Consider the following 22757-nt stretch of genomic DNA (forward strand, 5'->3'; position numbering starts at 1 on the left):
CGCTGTGGGGACGGAGGGAAGGCCACCGAGGCTCTCCTGCTGGGTCCTAAAGGTAGCTGGGTTACAAATGACCACCTAAATACATACAGATACATTTTTTTCTTATATCTTTGCATGTGTGTGTGTGTGTGTGTGTGTGTGTGTGTGTGTGTGTGTGTGTGTGTGTGAGAGAGAAAATCTCTAATGTCCGCACTGATGCTGTTATGATGACACTGGAGGAATCACGCCGAGCGGATCTGCTGAGCAAATAAAACACTCGCCTCATCACTCATACACACTCTTTGTGTACGTGCTGCATGTGCATGCGCGTGTGTGTGTGTGTGTGTGCGCAATTTTCACTTTTAGTTTAACAAAGCACATTAGTCATAGTGTAGGAAACCACACACACACACACACACACACACACTATGCTCTGCCACTTTGATTAGGCCACTGGTCATGGCGCTGAGGGATTTTTTTTTTTTTTTTGTGGAAGGGTGCCCAGAGCGCGCGGACACACACACACACACACACACACACACACACACTGAGTGTAACTCCTCTTGGCTGAATGCAAGAGTTATTTTAGCTATTACTGTCCCCATGGCAACAAACAGATGTTCGGTAAGCTCTGGGTTGGCATCTAAAACACACACACACACACACACACACACACACACACACAGAATAAAATGTGATGGTGCTCTGGTATCTCTAATCAGCGTGGAATTCAACTGTTGTACACTTTGATTTTGACACTGTGTGAGGAAAATCCAGTGCGTGTGTGTGTGTGTGTGTGTGCGCGTGTGTGTGTGCGCGTGTGTGTGTGTCCTCTATAGTCCTTTTACCTTCACAAATTATTCAGCACAGTCAAAGCAAAATGTGAATAATTCACAGCACGCCCTTTCATCGTGACCTGAAAAATGCAGGGCCAAATGCGACACATGTAGCTGCTGTGTGTGTGTGTGTGTGTGTGTGTGTGTGTGTGTGTTTTCTGACACCTACATATTCATATATATCTCGCCCCTTTCTTCCTGCAGGCATTGCGGTGGATAAAAATGGATTAATCTACTTCGTTGACGGGACGATGATCCGCAAAGTGGACCGTAACGGCATCATATCAACATTGCTGGGGTCGAACGATCTGACCTCTGCACGACCTTTGACCTGTGACACAAGCATGCATATCGGGCAGGTATGTGTAACTTTCTCTTTATCATTTATTCATATCATTAAACACAGTCTTGGAATATATTACACAATATCTGGAAAAAATATGTATAATAATAGACTATTTGCAATAGAACTTTGTAACGGAATGTTAAAGTAATTGCATTTTAAAATGTATTACAGTTTATACAATTTATACAATGTTAATTTTATGATAAATAGAGAAATAAAATGCATTCAAGTGTATTCAAATATATTCTATATAACACACCCGTAATGTACAGTATGTAACATACAGTATGTAATGTAATAGGGTTTAAATACCGATATACAAAAACAAAAATACCGTAAGTAATAATAAAATATATCTCTGTAGTTTATATTTGTGATGCGAGTACAAATATAGATGCATATAAATGTTAATAAATACATAAATAACATTATTTTTATAAATTGTAATGCAATTGATAATAAGGAAAAATATCATTTAGGGAATGTCTGAGTAGTGTGTTGTATTATATAATGTGTTTAAAACTATTTTCTATAAAACATAGAAGATTTATAAAATACACAATACCTATACAGTAAAAAAATCTTATATTAATATGATTTATAATATATACAAAAAAAAACATGTAGATTGCATTAGTTTATACTACAGGCAAATTATTCTTTAATATGATATTATTATACGATGTCATGTTTTACAGTCTATTTAACACTTTTTAATAACTAACCTCAAAATCACATACAAGTACAAAGTGTTCATGATCTTTACTAAAGAAATACTTAGAGCAAGAATTTATAAATGTATTTCATATTATATGTAAATTAATATTAAAAGATGTTATAATATAGAACATCATTAATATGTAAATATTATTATGAAAAATATGTATGTACTGTATATACTGTACAGCACACTGGTGTGTTTTATATATTATACTGTATATACTGTATATGGAACAAATGCTCAGGTCTTGCATCGCCAAATTCAACTAACACTGAATTATGAATCATAAATATTTCTAAAAGAAAAAAAATTCCATCCATTTCTACAGCGCAGTGTTTGACGTGCATCGTGCACTGCGCTGAACTGCAACCTTCTATCACATCCTAAGTCTTGCTCCTGCAACCTCACGCTTCACCTCTCGCCTCCTTCATTCACTTCTCGTGTACTCTGTGTATTCTGTGCAAAAAAAAGAAGAAAGAAAGAAGTATACCGTATGTTTTTTTTCTTGCCATAATTCTCAAAACAGTCTAACGGATGGCGATGAATTCCAGACTCATGTTGTATTAGATATTATACATCCTCTGGAGATAATTTACCGCGTACGAAAGGGTGTGTGGAGGTGATATGTAAATACAACACCATCGTATAGAAGGCATTTGAGCCTCCGTAAGCTTTACGGTATCTGCAAGGAATCCTGGAGCTGATCCCCTGCAGATCCCGAGGGACAACTGTACTGTTTCAATGCAGTGCTCAGGCTAACACATTGTTGTTATCCTTATCTTAATCTCAATCTTTATCTTTATTCGACCTGATATTTGGCAACGATTTGTCTCCCCTATTCACTTCCGTCCCTCTTTTTTTATAAAAGATACAGCGCCCCTGGATCAGATAGGGTTAAGGGCCTTGCTTAAGGTCTCAACAGGAGCAACTTGGTGGCTCGAACCCCAAACCTTCCAATCAGAAACTGCCCACAGGCATTGTTCTTATAAATTAGTGTATTTAAATCAAGAGCAGATTTTCAGGAAGCACAACAGGTAAATAATTTAAAGGGAACAAAAATAAATAATGTTTAATGACTATAAAATGCAGTATGTTTTGGTTAAACGTATTAATTTATTTTAGTATTTAGTATTTTAATTTATTGCTGTATTTGTATTGTAAAATGTATTTGATCTAAGATAAATTCCTGATCATTGCATGTATTAAGAAGTCAGGAATCCCGACGTTTTCTTTTTGTATCTGTTACAGCGTCTGGACTGTTATTGTTTAATTCTACACATCTTTTTTCGCCTATATTAAAAATAAGAGTATACACACACAGCGAGAAATGAGACGTCCAGCTTTCACTGCACTTTAAAGGTTTTTTTTGTTTGTTTTTTTAAACCAATTATAATTTTTTTTTAAAGCAGGTCTGACACACGTTATTGTTTCCGCCAGTAAAGTGAAACCAAATCAGCGGCAAGTTACCGCGAGTCACTTTTATGACAGTCTGCATAAAACATGGAGCTAAACGCCTTGTGCTGCCTCAGGCCATAGTACAACGTCATTACACTGGCATTACATTGGCATTATACTGGCATTACTGTGACCAGCACCAAACACACATAAATACATTATGTTTATTTGAACGTTGGGTTTATTACCATGTTAATATTTTATTCCACTGAAAATACAAATGTGTGTGTCAGAGAGACAAAGATACACAACTTAACTCTGTATTAAAAAAAACATCCTGTTTTTTATTCTAGTACTTTTTTTCCTATTCTGATATTAATGAGACATTTTACAGGCGAGAGGAGAGAAATAATAAGCTGTGAAGCAGTCGTGTAAACGTATATGTTATATGTATGATAATGAAACACACAAATATGTCTCGTCGGTTAAAATAAATATGTTGTATTATTTACTTTACAACATGTCCTGTGTCTCTAAACAGTATTTAGTAGATAATATAGTCTTTATGTGTTACGCCGCTAATTAAAGGGTAAATAGCCAAAGCAGAAAATAAGCATGTAATAAAGCATTGATTAAAAAGAAATGGAATATTATTTTGTATATCATTATAAATTTTAAAGCTGTTTAGAAACATCTGTTTATAAGAATGCATCTATAAAATTCTATAAAAGGATAATTTATTAAACTCAAAGCTGCTAAGATTTAAACTAAGATCATATTGACATATTTTATCATTTTTATCCTAACATATGTTTCTCATCATAATAAAGATAAAATAATATTAGAAATTTAAAAGCACATTTCTCCAAACCAAAAATACATTAAATAATATTAAATTTTTAAAAAAAAGGTTTTTTATATATATATATATATATATATATATATATATATATATATATATATATATATATATATATACAGTATAATAATATAATATATATACTGTAATAATCCTGAAAAATAAAAACACGTTGTAAACCAGTTGTTTATTTATTAATTTAGCAATTTTATTGTTCTATTCATTTTATGGTTTTATTTTATAAACTTTTTTCATACAGTGTTATTGTAAAATATTTAAAGAAGAAAAATGTTTTGCAGCTGCACACACACACACACACACACACACACTGCAGTATATCATTCACTTTAAACACTGATTGGGGTTTTCTTGGAAACTTAAACACAGAAATTCCGTCCCTTCAGTGTGTTTTAGACATCGACATCGACACACACACACACACACACACACACTTCTCTGACAGTGTGCAACAGAGAGCTACAGTGCCCCCATCTGTCTGTTCCAAAGTGGAAAATCTCGTCTAACTTCATCTTCATCAGTTCAGGCAATAAAATGAAATAAAGCGTGTGTGTGTGTTGATGGTTGGACTGCATCTGATTACAGCTCCATGCTTTTTATTTAATTTTAAATTGGATGAGGTTACCTGGCTCTTCAGCACGCACAGAGTGTTAGAGTGTAGAAGTGGGCTCATTAGGAGGATCACACTTATCCCTCAGGAAACGTTCATTATAATGTAGACACACAGCTGCGTCTGTTGGTCGGATGAGTACAGCGGGTCAGACGCTGCAGACGGGGAAACTGTGACTTTAGAGCAGTTTTAATTCTTTATGGAGTTAAAAAGTTGCTTGTTTGCAGCGGAATTAGATGTTTTTTGACCAATATTTTTGACTAAGGGCCAGTTTGTCTACAGTAAAACTGTACAGTGTGGATTTAATCATTTTACACACAGGTCACTTTTTATCTACACAGAGCGCTTATATTTATCTCTGGGATCTTCTTCTTCTTTGTCTTTCGGCTGTTCCCTTTCAGGGGTCGCCACAGCGAATCATCTGCCTCCATCTAACCCTATCCTCTGCATCCTCTTCTCTCACACCAACTAACTTCATGTCCTCTCTCACTGCATCCATAAATCTCCTCTTTGGTCTTCCTCTAGACCTCCTGCCTGGCAGTTCCAACCTCAGCATCCTTCTACCGATATATTCACCATCTCTCCTCTGAACATGCCCAAACCACCTCAATCTGGCCTCTCTGACTTTATCTCCAAAACATCTAACGTGGGTTGTCCCTCTGATAAACTCATTCTTAATCCTATCCATCCTTGTCACTCCCAAAGAGAACCTTAACATCTTCAGCTCTGCTACCTCCAACTCTGCCTCCTGTCTTTTCTTCAGCGCCACTGTCTCTAAGCCGTAGAGCATCGCTGGTCTCACCACTGTCCTGTACACCTTTCCTTTCATTCTCGCTGATACTCTTTTATCGCACAACACACCTGACACTTTTCTCCACCCATTCCAACCTGCCTGTACCCGCCTCTTCACCTCCTTTCCACACTCTCCGTTGCTCTGGACCGTTGACCCCAAGTACTTAAAATCCTGCACCTTCTTTACCTCTGCTCCCTGTAGCCTCACCGATCCTCCTGGGTCCCTCTCATTCACACACATGTATTCCGTCTTGCTGCGGCTAACCTTCATTCCTCTGCTTTCCAGAGCATACCTCCACCTCTCCAAATTTTCCTCCACCTGTTCCCTGCTCTCGCTACAGAGCACAATGTCATCTGCAAACATCATAGTCCATGGGGACTCCTGTCTTACCTCATCTGTCATCCTGTCCATCACCAGAGCAAACAAAAAGGGGCTTAGAGCCGATCCTTGATGTAGACCCACCTCCACCTTAAACTCTTCTGTCACACCTACAGCACATCTTACCACTGTCTTACAGCTCTCATACATGTCCTGCACCACTCTAACATACTTCTCTGCCACTCCAGACTTCAGACTTCTGTATTTTTATAGACATGAGTTTTTTATGTGTGTATCTATTGATAGGAATTTTATAGACATTTCTATGGGCAGAGTTTTCTATAGACAGTCCTTTTATATGTAATAGTTAATAGACAGTGTTTCCTGCAGGCAGAGCTTCTGTACAGTTTTTTTAGATAGCAGTTTTTAATGGCAGAATTTTTATAGATATTATTTTCTATTTCCGTTCGCAGAGTTTCTATAGACAGCATTTTTATAGCCCCAGATTTTATGCATGGCTAGCAGAGCTTTCAGAAATTTTCTAGACATAATTTTCTATAGACAAAGGTTTCTGTCGGGAGACATTTCTATAGGCTTCATTCTTTTATTTTTCTTTCTTTCATTTGTACTTTTCATGGACATTTTACTAGGCAGTTTTATTTTGCCAGTGTTTTTTATATGCAAATGTTCATAGATATCGATTCCTCTAGTAAGAATTTTCTATAGACAAAATTTTATATAGATAGATGTTTATATAGAGTTTTCTATAGGCAGCGTTGTCTATAGACAAAGATTTCTAAATCCACTCAAGGACAAAAGAAAAAATTCACTTTTCATGTGTAGACATTTCTCCTTAATTATATTTAGAGCTTAACCTCTGAAACACTGACACTGGAGACTCCGTCTGAATAAACATTACAGATTACACATTTTTAACAATTTGTTTATGTTTGATTACGTTTGTCGTATACTGTACATTCATGTGCATGAGCTGTTCCTACAGAAATAACTAGATATTAGAAGAAACTCATTAATAGAAACCTGTTTTAGAAAATTTATCATTACGTTATGAAAATTCAGAACACCAACTTTAAAAGCAATGTGGTGTAAATATGTTTAACATTTTATATTGCAGCTTTGCTGAATAGTACTGAATGTCTTATATTGGCAGATTGCTGACTCAAGACTCAAGATTTTATATAATTCTATATTTTATTTATTAAAAATGTATGCAGACAATTTAACATCCTCCCGTCTCCAACCTCCTGTCTGATCGCACAACACCAAAGTGATTGTGAAAAAAATATCGATAAAAAAAGGACAAATTATGTAAAAATGAATCTTTCAGCCAATCAAAGCATCTTATTTAAAAATAAAGAATTAAGGAACTTCTTCACTCTGCGCAACGAGTATATGTTCATTTTCGTCTGAAGCTCATCGGAGCATGGTGTACGGGATTAGCTCTGGTAGACAGGGACGCAGGTGGACACTGGCAGCTCAGTAGTTTTGTCTTTTGGAGCTTTCAGACAAATGATGGATGATGTTTTTACGTTTCTTATTGCAGGACAGAAGGTAAAGTCTTATTTCCAGTACAGTCATCTAATAGTTTAAGATGAACTTCATATATCCTTGTCCATTTCAGCATTCAAAAATAGCTGGCATGAAATTGTTTCATATAACACGCCAGGGAAAAAAAACTGAGAGGTATGAACATTTTTTCTGAATCGCTTATAAAAAAGAAAAAGAGAGAGAGAGAGAGAACGAGAGAGAGATTGCAACACTTTGGAGAAACTTTCCTGTGTCCTACTTGCTGTATAGTTTAACTCAGTCAGACCTGCATTAAGGTGTTTTTGTTTTTCTAAACCTGCACCTCATTAATCTTCCTTTAAATGTAAATTTAATTAAAAATTTCTTTTTTTTTTTATCAAAAATACAATAAGTGTATTTATTTTTTTATTTTTTACTTTTTACTTGATTATTTTAACTAAATGTATATTTTTCTGTGATTATAAAGGACTGTTTTATAATGGATAATGATTTTTTTTTTACAGATCTTATAAACTTAACATATAAATACATGATATAAAATTTTATGCATTATCTAAACTGCAGTGGGGCAGAGGTGTAGGTACAGTTCTCATGTACCTGTATTTTACTTGAGTAGTTTTATTAGTGGATATATTTTTTTAACTCCACTGCATTCTACAGCAGATATCTGTAGAAGTAATATCACCACCCGCTGACTGTCTTCCGTCTCTTTGTGAAAAGCTCGGTCATGTGGCAGGTGTTTGAAATCGAAGGCGGAGGTGGTTTGAGTTTAAGACAGAGACAAAAACAGGACATTCACAGTCAGAAAGCAGAGAGACAGAGAGAGAGAGAAACTTTTATACTATGACTTAAACTCTACTGTGAGCTAATACAAGCTTTTGATACTTTTAAGTAGTTTTGGACTTTTTACTTCCTCATGGACCTGGTGAACGGTGGCACATTTGAAATGACGCCTCGAGTCTCGGGGGAAGATCGATCTGTGTCATGACACCTTGTAACCATATTCCACTTTCAATTAGTACACATGAAGTTTACATACAAGCTTTTGATACTTTTAAGTAGGGCTGGGCGATTAATCGAAAAGTAATCGAAATCGACAATTAGAACCTATAATCGATTTAATTTTCCCAAGTCGATTATTTCGATTACTTTCCCTTTAACAACATTACCGCGTGTGGAGTCACGTGACCCCGCTCCGTTACGTTATTTCGCCAACATGTCAAGCATGGAGAGCTTAAACACTGAGACAACTGAGCAACAAGAGCAGCGTGTACCAAAGAAAAATGCCGTCTCCGTTATTTGGACACATTTTGGTTTCAGTAAGGATTACACTGAACAAAATGAAGTCAGATGTAGATACTGTAGAAAAACAGTTTAGACGCCCAAAGGTAACACCACCAGTTTGTTTCAACACTTAAAGCACAATCACATGGTATGAGGGCAAAAATAAATAAATAAAATAATCGTTCATTAATCGTAATCGAGTTAAAATGTTCAATTAATCGAGATTTTGATTTTAGGCCAAATCGCCCAGCCCTACTTTTAAGTAGTTTTGGACTTCTACTTGAGTACAAATGTAAGGGGAGGACTTCTTTTACTTAAGTTCTATTCTACCTGCGATATCGCTACTTTTACAGGAAGTACAGAGTTTGTATACTTTGCCAAGCACTGCTGTGAGGCTAGTTTAGATTGGGCGTAATTCAGCCAAGCAGTCCAACACCTCGCCACATCGACATCCTGTTTCTAATGGAAATAAGTCAGCAGGCATACACAGTGGAATCGCACCTCTCATGGCGTCTTTAAGCACGTATGTGGTTCAGACCTGCGTTGGGAGCGCTGAGCGGAACTTCACGTTGTAAACCCTCATAAGCGGCAGATTATGAGAGCTGAGCAGCGTATAAAGAGGAGATAAGTGAACTTGTGCCGTGTTTAATCTGCAGATTAAGGATCCTCGAGGAGCATTAAACCATCTACCGCTTTTCAGAATAGAAGCTTTGTTAAAGCACGGATCAGAACCAGGTGATTAAAGTGGAAAAAGTGGACATGGAGCGCAGGCGATATTCAAGAGGAACATGGCACAGTATGACGTGTGACTACAAACGGATAAAACATATCCGGTGTCATTCTTTAATAAACTTCTGAAATTGAAACTAATCTGCTTCGTCACATCACCCCCTCGCTCCTGCTTTATTTCCCTGTGTTCCCTCTCTCTCTCTCTCCTCATCTGTCCCCCGCAGTGAGTTTCTGTCCCCAGCGTCCGTCAGCATGAGGACCCTGACCCCATGTTAATGGTCAGACAGTGTTAGCAGTGAAGCTGAAGTGGATCATCTATAATGCAGGCACAGAAGACGAGAAAGCTTTTATTTCTACAGCATTAGAGTTTAATGTTCCTGAGAGAGAGAGCGAGAGAGAGAGAGAGCAAATTAGGAGGAAGCAAAGACAGGAATCGGACATAAATGTAACATGTGAATTAGAGAAGAACAGGGTTAGGTGGGAAAGACTGTGGGAAATAATGGGGACAGGGTGAAAGAGAGAGGTGGATAAATGGATGGAAGGGGAGATAAAAAAAAAAGCAGACACAAAGGGAGTACATGAATGAGAAGAGAGGGACAAAGCACAAAGCGGGACTGAGAAAGAGAAGAGGAAAAGAAGGGGCAAGGGAGACAGAAAGGAGAAAACAAATGACTATGTAAGGGGGGATTAGAAGGAAGGAAGCAAAGAAAGGAATCAAATTTAAATGGGATATATAAATTAGAGGAAAAAACAGAAAGGATGAGAGAGAGAAGTATATGCGGTGATAAAGAGAAAAGAGAAAGAAACAGAGAAATTGAAGATGGGGAGAGAAAAACTGACAGTGATGGAGAGAGAAAAAGAGAAAGGAGAGAGAGGAAAACAAACAGATGGGGAATACACATATGAGAAAAAAAAAACAAAGGGGAAAGAGACAAGGGAGAGAGAGATACTATGGGATTGCTTTAATTCCCCAGTTCATTGTATTAGAACAAAAACCCACACCCCTTCCGCTTTAGTTCACGTCCCAGAGCAAACAGAAATGTGAACATGAGAGTCTCTAACAGATTGAACAAAAGTCTTTGTTGTAGCTTCTGTCCATTCTCTGAGCCTGGATCTTCTCCTTGGTGAGAGCACTCTCACTTTTATCAGGTTTATCTGAGAAATAACTGGAGTGTGAGACGCTGCGCTCAGCTTCAGTCAGGATTATGAAGCGTCTGATCCGTGCTGTGGTGTTCGGACCTCCGTCTGTTCCCTGCACTTTCTCAACGGTCTGAAGAGCTTGGCTTATCTGAGCTGATCTCTCCGTCCTCCACAGGCAAGATCTGCACTCTGGACCTTCACTGTCTTGGCATTAGGACACTTAAAGAGCCTTAGGCTTTCAGTTGGCTCACACACACTTGATCCTTCTTTCACCTTCCTGTCCCTGCACTTGACTCCAGGACATGTTTCACCACTGCAGTTTTTTTTTTTTTCTTTGTTTTGTTTTTCCACAAGAGCAGGAAGCTCCTCATGGACCTGGTGAACGGTGGCACATTTGAAATGACGCCTCGTGTCTCAGGGACAGATCGATCTGTGTCATGACACCTTTTAACCATATTCCACTTTCAATTAGCACACATGAAGTTTTCAGAAACACCCCCAGTAGCTTTCTTCATGCTGTAGATGTTCTCACACCTGCCCTGCTCTCCTGCCGCTAGCAGCACCTTCTCCCCCAGCTCTCCATTCTCACTCTCCACCTCCTGCACCTGCTCTCGCCCGTTCCGCTCTCACCTGCCTTTAACTTTTTATAGGTCATATCACTGAAAAAACGAACACGGGGAAAGGAAAGTCAGAAAAATTGGAGAAAGAAAGATAGAGAGAAAGAGTGAGCGAGAGAGGTAAACTTAAGGAGAAACAACATGTGAAAGACACGCATGTGTGTGTGTGAGAGAGAGAGCAAAGAAAGTGTAAAATTAAAAAGAAACAATATAATGAAAGTGTGGAGCGTACAGTATAGTTTGAGGGATAATGAGACGATAAAGAGAAGAAGAGAGAGACCAAGCATAAAGGTAAAGAGGAAGAGATGTACAGAGGGTGATGTGAAGTGTGAGAGTGCAAAAAAGAGAGAGAGAGAGAGAAAGTGGAATATAAGTACGTAAAAGTAATAAAAACCAAATTGTTAGGAAAAAACAGACAAGAGAGAGAGAGAGAGAGAGAGAGAGAAAGTGAGAGTGATGAGTGTCATTATAAAACCCTCTGGTGTTAATTGTAAGTGAAAGGACGTTCAGCTTGATTCTCATCACAGACGTAGTTTGGGCTAATTGTGATTTACCCGTGCAGCTGTTCCTCCGTCTTAAACACTCGGTTGTTAAAATTACTGACGAGAATCGTTCTCCGTTCTTCACTGTGTACATCTTCACGTGTTCGAACAGAGGAAACAGAAGCAGATGTGAAACCACACTCATCGCTCATGTCCCTTACACACTCTCTTAATCACGCTCGGGCCGCCTGATTGGCTGCCGAACCGTTTCTCAGTCCTGTAAAAAAAAAAAAAAAAAACTTCACTTCTAATCCTCTAATAGTGTAGACTCAGAAAGCGTTGCTTAATACTGTATACGACTAAACCGGAAACACAGCTGCTCATCATGCACGTGTGTTACAGGCTGTATACAGTACTGTGTCCTTCATATTTTGCTTCCAAAGAGCCAGACGTGAATGTCGTCTTGAGGAACAGATGAGGAACAGGCTGGTGATTAGTATACCGCTGATGCTGAATGCTGAGTGGTCGGAGCAGACGAGAGGGGAAACGAGGTTGCTGTTACATAAACCACTGAATCTATACATTATAAAAGTGTTTAAATCTTCAAATTCAAATTTTATTTGTCACATACACAGTCATACACAGTACGAAATGTAGTGAAATGCTTACACGACTGCCATTGACCCTAAAAGAGAATTGAAGTTTACAAATAAGAAATAAATATGAATATGCGGCAATGAAAATTGCTAAATAATAATAATAATAATAATTATACAAATAAAATTGAATTGAATTGAATATGAATAAAAGAAATACGATAGAAAATTAAATAGAAAAATTAAATTAAACTAGGAAAAATAGAACTAAAAATAAAAATAGAAATATGATGTACATAAAAATAGAAATATACTGTACAAATTGAAATATACTGTACTGGGTGTGCAAATATGCATAGAAATCTTTAGGCACTTTGCAACCTGTCACAGTAAAACATTTGACCCCATTTCGTTAATTGAATCCGTTAATACCAAGGAGAGCTCAAGACCTTTGGACAGTTCCAACGGGTCCATAATACACCTGAAACACCTGGTATACGCCATCCAGACTGGGAGTAGATGATATCAAACTCGCTGGTGTTACTGCTGTGATGGCGTCTGGTTAAGCGCACGACGCTCCTTATTTCAGGACGGGCAGGTTTTAATTTGACTCTGGTGTGACTCAGATGTGCCACATTTGTGTGAATGTGAGCTGTATTAAATAATGAATGAATAAACAAAAAATATAAAGTAATAATAATAATCCCCAGTGGATGTGACACAAAACTTCATTACCTAATCATGTATTTAGCAACAACTGTGTGTTTTCTGTGCCCGGGTGATTTTTGTGTTTCTCCGCACATGGCTGTAATTGGTTGAAAGAGTTCTACAAGGATGTTTTCAGCCCTTTACTGCCCTTTTTATTCGTTTAACTACAAACAGAATGAAACCAACCAGCAAACGACTCAGAAGAAATTTCACTCTGATTCCGTCTCGGCAAACAGACTATTAGTGGCGAAAGTGCCATAAAATCCTCGTTAAAAAGGATCTGCTTCGATACCCAACGTTCAAGATTTCGCTTTCGCGTCTTGTTCTTCTTGTTGTTGTTGTTTTGTTGTTGTTTATCCCCTCTGGCACAAAATAAATGACCCAGTGACAGCCGAACGAAATAAAGCACGGTCCCGCATCGTATTAGAGCTCCAAAGTAAAGGATTCTTCTTCATCAGTGTCAGAGTGACGCGCCAGCCTCAGAGGGACGAGAGAGAGAGAGAGAGAGATGCAGGGACGAGAGGAATTAAAACGTGCACTCAATATCGAACTTTTTCCTTCAGCAAATGGGGAGAGTTGAAGTGAACACACTGGCACTGTGAGATCATTTCATGTAATCTGTTCTTATCCTTTGTGTCGCTCACACCATCGGCTCCTCCACTGTGAGAAATGTGTTCTCGTGGTAACGTCCTCCTCGCAGCTGTACATCCAAAACCCGTATTTATGCGCGAGTCTTCTCTGTGCTGCGAGCTGTGACGTTTTATCCCAGAACTGATCCCTTTAGCCGAAAGTTTCTCCAACTCAACTACTTAGTGATAAACCGACACAAAAGTTACAAAGTACGTGCAACTATTTAAAGTGTGAGTGTGTATGTGTGTGAGCGTCTGTGTTTTATGTCCGTATTGCGTGTCTCTGACATCTGTGCTGCATCTCATTTCGCCGCAGGTGCGTTTGGAGTGGCCAACAGACTTGGCCATCAACCCCATGGATAACTCGATTTATGTGCTCGACAACAACGTTGTACTTCAGATCACGGAGAACCGGCAGGTGCGGATCGTAGCGGGACGCCCCATGCACTGTCAGGTTCCGGGCATCGAGTACGCTCTGGGAAAACGTGCCATCCAGACCACCCTGGAGGGCGCCACGGCCATCGCCGTGTCCTTCAGCGGCGTGCTGTACATCGCCGAGAGCGACGAGAAGAAGATCAACCGGGTACGGCAAGTGAGCACAGACGGAGAGATCACGCACCTGGCAGGGGCGCCATCCGAGTGCGACTGCAAAAACGACGCCAACTGTGACTGCTACCTCACGGGAGATGGCTACGCTAAAGACGCTAGGTTAAACGCCCCGTCTTCGCTGGTTGTCTCTCCTGATGGAACCCTTTACGTCGCCGATCTGGGCAACATTCGTATCCGAGCCATCTCGCGCAACCGTCCTCCTCTGGCGTCGTCCGGGTTTCATGAAGTGGCCTCTCCAGCGGCGCAGGAGCTCTACATTTTCGATGTGAACGGCACGCACCAGCACACCATGAGCCTCGTCACCGGTGACTACATGTACAACTTCAGCTACAGCAACGAGGGTGACGTCACCGCCGTCGCCGACGGCAACGGCAACACGCTGCGCATCCGCCGGGACCCCAACCGCATGCCCGTGCGCCTCGTCGCCCCCGACAACCAGGTGATTTGGATCACCATTAGCACCAACGGAGGCCTGAAGACGCTAACGGCACAGGGACAGGAGCTCACGCTCTTCACCTACCACGGCAACAGCGGGCTGCTCGCCACCAAGAGCACCCAGATCGGCTGGACGACCTTCTACGAGTGAGTCACGCTGCCGTTCCACTAACACTCACACTCGCTAGAACATTTAGAAGGTGCCTTGAAAAGAACCTGGTGCAGGTAACACTTTAAGTTTAAAATTTATCATTATTTTAACATTCATTTACTGTAGGTGCATAATGAAGAGAATTTTAAAAAATGTATATTTAAAAAAAAAGAACGAAAAAGAATAAGCAGTACAAACTTTAAATTAATAAGTTGAATGTTAAATATAAACAAAAGCTAAATTATACATTTTCATTTAATCCTGTGTAAAATATAATGTGACAATAAATCTAAATTGCCATCTAGAACATTCCAAACAGATATTACAATTAAATACTTTTTATGAAATTAAATGATGACAAAATAAAAATTATTCATTTTAAATAATAAAATATAGACACACCACAATATTGCCGAATTCTGGAATCTAATTGGTCAGAGTGTGAGCGTTTATTCCCGTATGGTGGTGCAGGTTGTTTCAGCGGAACGTTAGTATTAATATTTTAGTTCTTAGTTTCTGTAGTAGCAGCTCAAAGTCAAATCAAATATACAGGATATTAAGTAGATAAGTAGATCTCTTAAGTAAAAGATTTCAGTTCTAAGAATAAATAAAAAAAAGAACATCATATCAGATATTTATTTGTTTTTATAAATTTCTAATTAAGAGAGATTAAGCAGTCTCTTAAAGGTTGTTCTGGGAAGACTCGTCTCTCAGACATTCCACAACAATAGATTTAAGTATAAACTGTTAAAATGTAAATAAATGTAATAAATTCTAATGATGGAAACAATTGGAAAAGTGGAACAACACACTCCACACCTCCATAACGTGTTGTTGTGCAAAAGTGTAACATACACGAACTAACTAAAGTCGAAATAAATTGTTTTAAATAAAGTTTTCTTTACCGATCATGTTGTTCCTTCAAGTGGAACATTTTACACAATGCCTTTAAAAAATACCGAAAAATCAAAATTTTAAAAAGTAGAAAATTTGATGTTGAAACATTAATAAAAACTGAAATCTTTATGCACAATATTCCTAGTAGAACATCAGCACATGCAGGCAGAACCGTCATGTGAAATATTTATAAAAATAGAGTATCAGAAATGAAAAGGATTTTTAAAAAAAGACCAACAACATATCAGGTATAGTAAAAAAATGAAAAATGAAAAGAGATTAAGCAGTCTCTTGAAAGTTTGAACATTTTGCATAAAATATTAAGAAGCTCAAGAGTTTCAAACATTAATAAAAACTATAAAACCAAAAAAAAAACAAGTTGCGAAATTAAACATCACTTGTACGACGTTAAGAGATTTGCACGATAAGCATCGACAGACTCCTAAATATTTTAATTTTAAATATTAATAAAAGCTGTAGGTATAATTTATTTTTAATATATACAGTAAAAGAGCATAAAATATGTAGCCTTCAGCACAGCTACTGATTATTTCTCTGCGCTTTTTGACGCTCGGCATGTTCGATGGTCCGCCTGGTTTACGGATTACGGAGTTTGGATTTGATCCGTTAGAGAAAACACTGCTGCTGCTTGTTTTTCAACACTACAGCTGAATCTCAGGTGATGGAAATGTGTGTGGAGTTTTGTGTAGGCTGCGTTCACTTTATCAGCTTGAAGCGATTTGATTTAGTCGTACAAGACCAAACTGTGTGGATGCGAAAGCGCCCTTGATTGAAGACATTTCCGACGGTTATGACACGAATGAGAATGCTCAGATCAGAGTCTGGCTTGTTTCCAAAGCAGTTTAAGGCACACCTCTCGCTCACGGTTCTCCCGCCTCGGCAGCTCTGTGTTGGAAACAAGCGGCTCGAGAAATGACAACTCGCACCTTGGAAACCGACTCGGCTCCGGCTCCGAGGAGATCTCCGTCGCTCTGCTGTAAAAATACCCTGCAAGTCAAAACTCGATCTCAAATCATGTGTCGAGATTTAATTTAGTGCTGACGCTGTGTAGAAGAACTTCAGTCACACCACACACACACACACACACAAAGTACATCATACTGTATCTACTAGTGCGTAGTGATTATAACTCACACCTTTTGTTGCGCTGCTATTTCATCAGCAGCTCATCAGAAACACGATCCATCATAAACAGGAAACAGTCAGTCCACAACTGAGGAAGTAATAAACACACCCCCATAACATCCATAAGAAAATCTGTGCACCACCAGAAAGTCTTACTTTTTTGAGCTAGTAAGATTACGCTATTAATACATTATTCTCTTTAGCGGCTTTAAAGGTCCCCTGTTTACCACGTAACTCAAACTCGCTTTATTTTTCTCCTTCTCCGAACACGCCGTTTCAGTGTCTGTGTAAATGAGCTACTCTTGAGCCACGCCACCCAACGAGCTAGGACAGGACTTATATGAGGTCACATTAGGGGGGAACGTCTATTTGGCTTGTTGCCGAAACAAAAAAGTAAAAAAGCAAAGAAAATGGTTTAATAAAAGGTCTAAGCGTGACAAAAGCTAAATGATACATTTTTATTTAATCCTGTGTAAAATGTGCTGTGTTTATAAATCTAAGTTGAACATTCCAAACAAATATAACAATAAAATAAAACACTTTTTTATTAAATGAAATGAAGACGAAAAATTAATCATTTAAATGATAAAACATATACACACCACATCATGGCTGAATGCTCGAATCTAATTGGTCAGAATGTGAGCATTTATTTCCGTATGAGGTTGCAGGTTGTTCCAGCTGAACGTTAGTATTAGTATTTTAGTTCTAATACTTTACTGTTTCTGTAGTATCTGCTCAAAGTCAAGGTCATGTACAGCACAGCACACGATCCGCATTATCCAAGACAAAGATAATGAACAGGTAATAAAAAGATACTAGACCACAAAGTGACTTTTTTGCATTATAGTTGCCCTTTAAGAGCAACAACTTTAAGAGATTAAGATTAACATTCAATTATTTGTGTCATGGATTTTTTTTTATTTTGCACGTCCCAGTTAGGAAGTGTCAGAGAGGGTTAGAGGTCCTGCAACAGTGGCAACTTGGCGGTGCTAGGACTCGAGCCCCCAACCTTCCGATCAGTAACCCAGCGCCTTTACCGTGTGCCAAAAGTTATGCTCTTTTACTCTTTGTACCAGCATCAACTAGGTACAGAATGAGAGGGTTGTTTTTAGGAGATCCCAAGTGGATCAGGTCCCGCTGATGTTTAAATGAATTTCTCTTTCAACTTAACTTTAACTCTGTTAACATAAGAAAAAGGTTCCTAAATTCCTTGAGGTTTCAAGATTCCCAGGTGTTTGTCAATCAGTCCAAAAAAAAATGAATTTTTACTTATAAGCAAGCTGGTCCAAGGTAAAAAGTAAAATAAACCAGTAATCATCCTAAAAAGCCATTTTGGTGCAGAAAATTAATTCATCAATCTCTGGGTGTATTTACTTTTTGCAGCTCTGTGTATATTTACTCCACTTATATTTTACCGCTAAATAAAATAACAGCACGAGAACTGTGGGGAAAGGAAGCGGTGAGTGTCCTGTCGTGTATATATACTGGCGTGTGCTTCTTCTGTTCTGTTCTGCTGTAACAGCATTTTGCTAAGCATTAATAAACCGTTAGCAGTGAATAATATCTACTGCCTGCAAACATAATCCGCATTTGGAAATACGACTGTATAAATTACATTTAGAGTACACTTCAAAACTATTTTCGTGGTGTATATACAATCAAGATGGATATGTTCGATATGAGCAAAAATAAATAAATAAATAAATAAATAGAAAAAAAAATTCGTACGGAATTGTGCGATGGAGCTTGTAATGCGTGTGTAGCTTTTGGAAATAAACTCCGTCGGTCATAAAGAAAGACGCGGGGACGCTTCAGAGCGTGTGTAAAATGATCTGAATCTGGTCTGCTCTTTCCATCTGCATTACCATGACATGGATTTATATGCTTCATGTGCTGCTGTTACTTCACAGAGAGAAAGATAGAGAGAAAGAGAGAGAGAGAGCAAGGGAACACTTAGAATATGTATTAGAGGACGGGGTGTTTTTCTGGAAAGCGAGACTTCCCCAGAACACAAAAACATCTGTGCTCGAGTCCCGTATCAGTGCTGATCAGTGTCTGCCTCGGAGCTTAAGAGGTTTGTGTCTGGTTGGTCTCGATGGTCTTTAATGGACGCTTCGGTGTGATATTTTTCATCCTTGCAACGCTCGGAAACTCTGTGATCCCATCTGATGTGTATTAGGCAACGCTACCGTCATGGGGCGTGCTGTTAAAATGGCTCGGTCTACGTTTCAGCACATTCAGCTTCATAGCGGCTTTATAGGGAAAAAAAAAAAAGAAGAAGAAGAAATCTGTGATTTGATCTCAACAGGCACACCATGAGGAAAGAAAAAGAAAGAAAGGAAAGAGAAAGAAAGAAAAAAGACATGGTAGTGAATGCGCCACCTTGCCAAGAATATGTGAAGTGTGTTCATCTGGTCTGATATGAACATGCTGTGTGTGCATGCGTGTGTGTGTGTGTGTGTGTTTAAGTGCACATGTGTATGTGCATAGAATTAGATTAGACCTGTCACTGACAGACGGCGCTTTCTGGCTAGCTCTGGGTTATAAAACTAATCTCATTTTTAATGGTGCTTCATCTTTCAACAGCAGGATTTATTATACACTGCAGAGGACACGCAGGAATTTCACTCAGCACATCAGCCAACACACACGCAACACACGTGCAAGAGCGTATCAACTACGGAAAAAAAAAAAAAAAAACATTCACGCATTAATCATAGGCATGCACACACACACACACACACACACACACACACCAGTGTGCTCGACAGTGCAGTCTAACAGGAACCAAATGGACGGTCGGCGTAGAGGAGTCGAGTTAAATAAAGTCAGTCAGAAATGTTTAGTTAAGCGTGATGTTTTTTAAAAAGCATTCAGAGAATAAAATCTGTTATGTTTTATTTAAAAATCTGACACCTGACAAGTAGAGAGGGTATAAACTACCTGTACAGACCAGCAATCTTTTTTAGGGAAAAGGAGGTAATAAAAAGTAAAAAGTTGTTGAAAGTCAACACGTAACATCATAGACTAATCTGCATATTAATCGAGGAATCTTGTTCATTTGCATATTAAACGGTGTTACTTGAAGTAGAACGTTTCCTTGAAGACCCTTTTTAAAGATTTTTTAAGATTGTAAGAACGTTGTTTAGTGATCGATGGTGAGCAGGGAACAACGCTGGTTAATTATTGGTTAATGGGAGCAATGGTGATCAGTGATTGGTCATCAGGATCAGTAGTGTGTGGTGATACTTTAAATAGTGCAATTGTGATCAGTGATTGTCAATGAGCTTAATAGGGATCAGTGATTCATATGCAAGTGACTATCCGGAACAATGGCAACCACTTATTGGTAAATGCAAACAATGGTAATGAATTATTGGTCACTGGGAAATACGGCAATTAGTAATATAACTATTGATTTGCTGTCTTCAACAATGGGGCTCAATAATTGGTCAGTGCGAAGAATGGTGATCAGTGATTGGTCAGTTGAGACAATGGTGATCAGTGATTGGTCAGTTGAGACAATGGTGATCAGTGATTGGTCAGTGGGAACAATAGTATTAATATTATTTTATTATTAATATTATTAACTGGGCACAATGAACTTTCCATTGACCAATTATAGGGCTCAATAATTGGTCAATGGAAAGAATGGTGATCAGTGATTGGTCAATAGGAGCAATGAGGATCAGTGATTGGTCCATGGGAACAATGGTGAACAAATCAACTAATCCCCACACAACTTATTCATCAACTAATCACTGATCACCACTGTTCCCATGGACCAATCATTGTTGTTTACTATCACTGTGATAAGTGATTTGTTGTAAACCTCAGTTTCATTCAATAATTTGTTGTTTGTTGTGTTGATTCTTTAGCTATGACAGTGAAGGAAGGCTGACAAACGTCACCTTCCCCACAGGAGTTATCACCAGCCTGATCGAGGAGATGGACCGAGCGCTCACAGTGGATATTGAGACTTCCGGAAGAGACGATGATGTCAGCATTACCACAAACCTCTCCTCCATCGACTCGTTCTACACACTCGTACAAGGTAATCGAACAGTTTGTATCAGTTTGAGAATATCAGATCTCATTAGTATCAGTTATAGAATAAAAGATGGAGTAAATCTGATGCACGGTTTATTCCAATGTAATCTTACAGATCAGTTGAGGAACAGCTATCAGGTGGGTTATGACAGTTCTCTGAGGGTCATCTACGCCAACGGCATGGACTCCCACTACCAGACCGAGCCTCACATCCTGGCGGGTGCAGCAAACCCTACGGTGGCCCGGAGGAACATGAGCCTCCCTGGAGAGAATGGCCAGAACCTTGTGGAGTGGAGATTCAGGAAGGAGCAGACCAGGGGCAAGGTCATAGTGTTTGGACGCAAGCTGAGGGTGAGCAGACCCACAACTGCACAATGCATCATCTACTCATCCTCCTGAATAATAGACTCAGTGCATGTCTTCTCACTTGACTTGATGAAACCAGCAGGATATTTACTTCAAGGATGTTTCACAGAGCTGAGAACAAAACAACCCGTCTCACTTTTAGTTCTTAACTGTTAGTGTTGATAAAACAAAAACAATTCATGCAAGCGTTCTTAGACATTTGGCTCATTTATGACAAGTGAAAAGATACGTATTTAGCTTCCTGTAGAAATTCACAAGGCTTTGAAGTTTATTATCTGGTGTGAAGGTTAGTTTGTGTTGTTTTTGCTGCAGTGCTCTACAAAAACAACAGTTTAGCACATGGAATATTCTTGAATCTAGCCAAGTAATTTCTCAAAAGATGTTTACAACAAACTAAATATAAGACTATTAGGCTTTGATTTCTAGTCAAATGTTACTAAAATTGTAAGTAAAAATGTTTTGTTCTATTGGCAGAGAAATAAATTCCTAAAAATAGACAAATAGGAAAATATTAGTTATAATACTGGAAAATAAATGTTAGTTCATTTTTACAGAATTTCATAAATGAGCATAATAATCTTATATAAAAATATTTACTGTTTTTATCTTATTTTAAAAAAAGTGTAGATAAATGTAACTACATTTAAGATTTTTTTCACCTAGTAGTTTATCGTTTGTTTGTTTGTTTGTTTGTTTGTTTGTTTTGTTTTTATGCAGTGTGTGGAAATTCTTTTAAAAAAACATTTAGGCATTTTGGGCTTCCTGACTTAATTCATTAAAATGTAAGGTCTAGAAAGAACCTGTTCTGTATGTACGGTAGATTGTGAAATTATTTATTTCCCTTATTTGTATCCCAGGGCAGGGTTCGATCTAATGTAATTTATTGAAATAAAAAAACTTATACCACCAATATAAATTATTCTAAATAATATTTTTTTTTACCTTTTAATAATTCCTATCCGTTGTGATTTTTTTTGGGTGTAAAAGGTGAACGGGAGGAACCTGCTGTCGGTGGATTACGACCGCACTTTGAAAACGGAGAAGATTTATGATGACCATCGTAAATTCCTGCTGAAGATCGTGTACGATGCGGCGGGTCATCCTGCGCTCTGGGTTCCCAGCAGTAAACTCATGTCCGTGAACCTGACCTACTCGAGCAGCGGCCAGGTGACGAGCATCCAGCGAGGGGCGACTGCAGAGAGGGTGGAGTACGACAGCCAGGGACGCATCATCTCCAGAACCTTTGCTGATGGCAAGTCGTGGAGCTATACCTACCTGGATAAGGTGAGAAGTTCATGTATACAGTATATATATATTTGAAACATGGGAGAGATTTAATATTATTCATTTGATTATTTCCTAATTATAAGGTTATCAATAAGAGAAAAAAAAAAAAGGTAAACCAAAAGCTCTAAATTTAATAATAATATTCATAATAACAGCATCAATAAAAATATTATTATTAACAATAATTATACTGATACTACTACTA

The 22757-nt window shown here is 38.4% G+C and overlaps 1 protein-coding gene across 12 annotated transcripts in view; it reads left to right on the forward strand.

Annotated features, from left to right (window-relative positions):
• tenm3 (teneurin transmembrane protein 3) overlaps nucleotides 1–22757 on the forward strand; it is a 277382-nt gene that overhangs the window by 245960 nt on the left and 8665 nt on the right. For all 12 annotated transcript variants that reach the window (XM_053501433.1, XM_053501434.1, XM_053501435.1 and 9 more), the window contains 6 exons: nucleotides 1–52; nucleotides 1020–1174; nucleotides 13925–14799; nucleotides 20728–20903; nucleotides 21015–21250; nucleotides 22253–22549. The exon at nucleotides 1–52 is cut by the window's left edge and continues 181 nt beyond it. In XM_053501433.1, the coding sequence (XP_053357408.1) occupies nucleotides 1–52; nucleotides 1020–1174; nucleotides 13925–14799; nucleotides 20728–20903; nucleotides 21015–21250; nucleotides 22253–22549 (1791 nt within the window). The remainder of the gene's footprint in view (nucleotides 53–1019; nucleotides 1175–13924; nucleotides 14800–20727; nucleotides 20904–21014; nucleotides 21251–22252; nucleotides 22550–22757) is intronic.

This window comes from Clarias gariepinus, chromosome 8 (genome assembly GCF_024256425.1).
Source record: "Clarias gariepinus isolate MV-2021 ecotype Netherlands chromosome 8, CGAR_prim_01v2, whole genome shotgun sequence".
NCBI classification, from domain to species: Eukaryota; Metazoa; Chordata; class Actinopteri; order Siluriformes; family Clariidae; genus Clarias; species Clarias gariepinus.